The sequence below is a fragment of the Brassica oleracea genome, chromosome C2 (assembly GCF_000695525.1).
Source record: "Brassica oleracea var. oleracea cultivar TO1000 chromosome C2, BOL, whole genome shotgun sequence".
Lineage (NCBI taxonomy): Eukaryota > Viridiplantae > Streptophyta > Magnoliopsida > Brassicales > Brassicaceae > Brassica > Brassica oleracea.
Window position 1 is genome coordinate 35,982,558 of NC_027749.1, and position 3,806 is coordinate 35,986,363.

At 51.7% G+C, this 3,806-nt stretch overlaps 1 protein-coding gene across 1 annotated transcript; it reads right to left on the reverse strand.

Moving 5' to 3' along the window:
* Positions 1 to 2,356: 2,356 nt before the first annotated feature.
* Positions 2,357 to 3,091, reverse strand: LOC106324110. Its single transcript, XM_013762129.1, has one exon. The coding sequence runs from the start codon at positions 3,089 to 3,091 to the stop codon at positions 2,357 to 2,359; it is 735 nt and encodes a 244-aa protein (XP_013617583.1).
* Positions 3,092 to 3,806: the final 715 nt, after the last annotated feature.

The following is a 3,806-nucleotide window of genomic DNA, read 5'->3' on the forward strand; positions in this document are numbered from 1 at the left end:
GACTATTGTCCTTAGAATGCCGAGATGGTCGGGAAAGACGAGCTCTGGTACGGTAAGTTTGGTCGTATGGTCGTTGTTCCAGCCAAAGCTCCTTTTCGGACGTACGCGGGTTGATCCTGTACACTGCACGCTCGGTCTGTCTGGTACGGTCGGATGGGCGAACCTCAGTTGAATTGTTCATAACGTCCTGATCTCCATACTTAACTGTTTCCATGTACTGATCCATGGACTACGGCACATCAGGTCATCCAGTTTCGCCCTCTTCGATAGCGGAGACTATTTTGGATTGGGGTTCCTCCAGGGTGGCTGGCCATTGAAGCACGAGCAATGGGATGCTCATCTGGCTGTTAGTTTCGAGGGCGGACCCCAGATTGGCCAGGGCATCGGCTTTTGAGTTCTGCTCCCTAGGGATTTGAATGAGCTTACAACTCTTGAATTTCTTGATGAGTCGATGGGCGACCGCAGATACTGGATCATGCTATCGCCCTTTTCTTGGTATTCTCCCTGCACTTGGTTGATTATCAGCTGGGAGTCACCAAAGACCTGGATGTTTTCTGCCCCCATTTGATGGGCGAGTGTTAGCCCTGCGATTAAGGCCTCGTACTCGTTTTTGTTGTTGGTTGCTTTGAAGTTGCACCTCACGGCCCTTGAGGCTGTGTTTCCTGTCGGTGAGGTAAGCACTATTCCTACCTCGGCTCCTCTGGTGTTGCTGGACACATCGACATGTAGGACCATTCCCCCTCTTCCTTTGTTTCGCTTCGGAGGCGTACTTCGTGCTCCAGAGCTGGGAGCAAGGTAGGGGAGAATTCGGCCACAAAGTCCACCAGGACCTGTGGCTAGTCGAAAAATTACATCGTATTCCCCTAGTTCCATAGCCCATTTCGCTAGGCGTCCCGTGACTTCAGGCTTGTGGAGGACCAATTTCATGGGGAAGGAGGTGACGACCACGATTGGGTGAGCCTGAAAGTAGGGCCGCAACTTGCGGGCGGCGACTATCAGAGCTAAGGCCAGCTTCTCTAGATGGCTGTAGCGGGTTTCAGCATCCAAGAGAGCCTTACTTACGTAGTAGATCGGTAGCTGTTTGCTTTCTTCCTCGTGCACTAGGACGGTGCTTACGGCATGCTCCGAAAATGCTAGATATAGAAGCAAGACCTCGCCGAGCAGTGGCTTGGATAGGAGAGGAGGAGTGGTGAGATATGCCTTTAGTTCATGGAGAGCGGACTCGCAATCTTCCGTCCATTGAAAACCTTTTGGGTTTTTAATGGTCCCAAAGAAGGCGTGAGATTTGTCGAAGAGCCTAGAGATGAACCTGCTCAGGGATGCCATCCTTCCCGTTAGCTTTTGGACCTCCTTGATGTTCTTCGGGGAAGAGATCAAATGAATGGCCCTGATTTGCTCTGTGTTGGCTTCAATGCCCCGGTGGGTTACAATGTACCCGAGGAACTTGCTGGAACTGACCCCGAATGAGCACTTAGCTTGGTTGAGCTTCATGTTGTACTTCCGGAGAGTGGAGAAGGCTTGCTGCAAGTGAGATATGTGGTCTTCGACCTCTAGGCATTTGACCAGCATGTCGTCGATGTAGACCTCCATGGTTCGCCCTATCTTGTCCGCAAGCATCATGTTCACCAGCCGTTGGTAGGTTGATCCCGCGTTCTTTAGGCCAAAGGGCATAACTTTGTAGCAATAGATCCCTATGGATGTCATGAAGGACGTCTTCTCCTGGTCTTCCGGATGCATGAGAATTTGATTATAGCCAGAGAACGCGTCCATGAAACTCATCAGCTGATGCCCGGCTGTGGCATCGACCAGCTTGTCTATGTGAGGCAGAGGGAAGGGGTCCTTTGGGCAGGACTTGTTGAGGTTTGTGAAGTCTATGCAGACTCTCCACTTCCCGTTCTTCTTTTTGACTACAACTCATTGGCTAGCCATTTCGGGTACTGTACCTCGCGAATGAACCCCGCGCCGAGCAGGATTTTGACTTCATCATTGATGATTGCGTCCCTTTCGGGGGCAAATTTTCTCCTCTTTTGTCTGGCGGGTTGATGTAGGGGATCCACCTGCAACTTGTGCATGATGATCTTCGGATCGATCCCAGGCATATCTGCGTGGGGCCAAGCGAAGCAGTCGGAGTTAGACATGAGAAAGTCTATTAACCTCCTCCTTAATCCTGCTGTCAGCTTGGAGCCGACCTTGAGATATCGGGTCTGGTCCCCTTCGATCAATGGCACGTCGTCCATTTCTATAATTGCTATAAGACATTGGTATTTCCCTTCAAAGTAGTCTGGTAGTAGGAGCGGGAATACTCTTGATCTCCTCTGATTGCTCTTATGCCCCAGGGTGTAGGGAACTTCACCATCTAGTGAAGAGTCGAGGGGACGTCTCCCATGCCGTGAATCAAGGGCCGTCCCAGGATCATGTTGTAGGATAAAATCGCAGTCAACGACAAGGAACATGGTTGACATGTTGATCCCTTCAGCGTATACCGGACGATCACCTCTCTAGTGGTTTGCTTGACTTCTCCGCTGAACCCTATGATTGGGGTTATCCTCCGAGTTAGAGTGCTTTCCTCCAGCCACAAATCCTTGTATACGGCCTGGAAAATGATGTTGCCGGAGCTTCCATTATCTACCAGTATCCTTTTCACCAAGCAATTCGCTACACTGAGCGATATGACCAGGGCGTCGTGATGTGGGGTGAGAACCCTTTCCTGCTCCTTGGCCGCAAAGCTTATTACGTCCGTACCTAGGAGCAGGCGTTTCGGCTTGGCTGCCTCTAGGCCGTGCTTGGCGTTCCAAGTGCTCTTCTTCGTGGCTGCGTGGCTTATACCACTGATTTCTGAACCACCCGATATGACATGGATCACTCGGTCCTGTCGAGGTGGCGAGACGAGATCAGCTTCAGTGGGCTTTACTGTTGTCTCCTTGCTTAGGTGGTTCTTGGCCTTTTCGGAAAGGAACTCCCTGAGGTGTCCTTTCTTAAGCAATTTGTTGACCTCAATCTTCAGTGCGACGCAGTCCTCCGTTTTTTGACCGTGGTCACGGTTGAAGTCACACCAGAGACCAGGGTTCAAGAAAGAATCAGGTGCTTTCATCTTCTGAGGCCACTTGACCTGTTGGCCCATCTGCCTCAGAACATTGATCAGCTCCGGCCTTGAGACAGAGAGGTGAGAGATGTCTGTCCACGTGGACACTGCCATCCCATCTGCCTTCTCGATCGGCCGGTTTCGGTTTCTGCCCCGGTTTCTGTTCCCAGAATCCATGGCTGGTCTTGGAGAGGGTTTCTCATCTCGCTCGGTTCGGTCCGGTCTGACCGCCTTGGGGTCCTGCTTTTACTGCGCCTTAGCGCGACTGACGACATCTTCCTCCCATTTTACCCCTGCCCAGGCGCGGGACAGGACGTCTTCCATGGTCTTGCACTGATATTTGGTCAGCTCCTTATAGAGATCCCCGTCGGGGAGCAAACCTCTCTTGAAGGCAAAGATGACAGTGGGGATGCTGCATTCGGGAATGGCCACCTTCTCTTGTTTGAAGCGGGCTATGTAGCCTCGCAGGGGTTCCGCCCGATGCTGGAGGATTTCGAAGAGACCATCAGAGATTTTCTCCATGTCCCTGCTGCTGGCGAATTGTTCTACGAACTTGTCGCTGAGAAAAGCGAAGGAGGCTATATACCTGGAGGGTAGGTTGATGTACCATTTCAATGCGGGTCCGGTCAGGGTTGAGCCGAACCCTTTGCACATGGTAGCTGCATGTGACTCCTTTGGGAGTGCTACAGCGAGCATCCTTGTTTGTATTGGGCGACATGATCGT

Bases quoted from the DNA above. Each gene is read 5' to 3' on its own strand.
- LOC106324110 (XM_013762129.1), bottom strand. From the start codon at position 3,091: ATGAAAGCACCTGATTCTTTCTTGAACCCTGGTCTCTGGTGTGACTTC.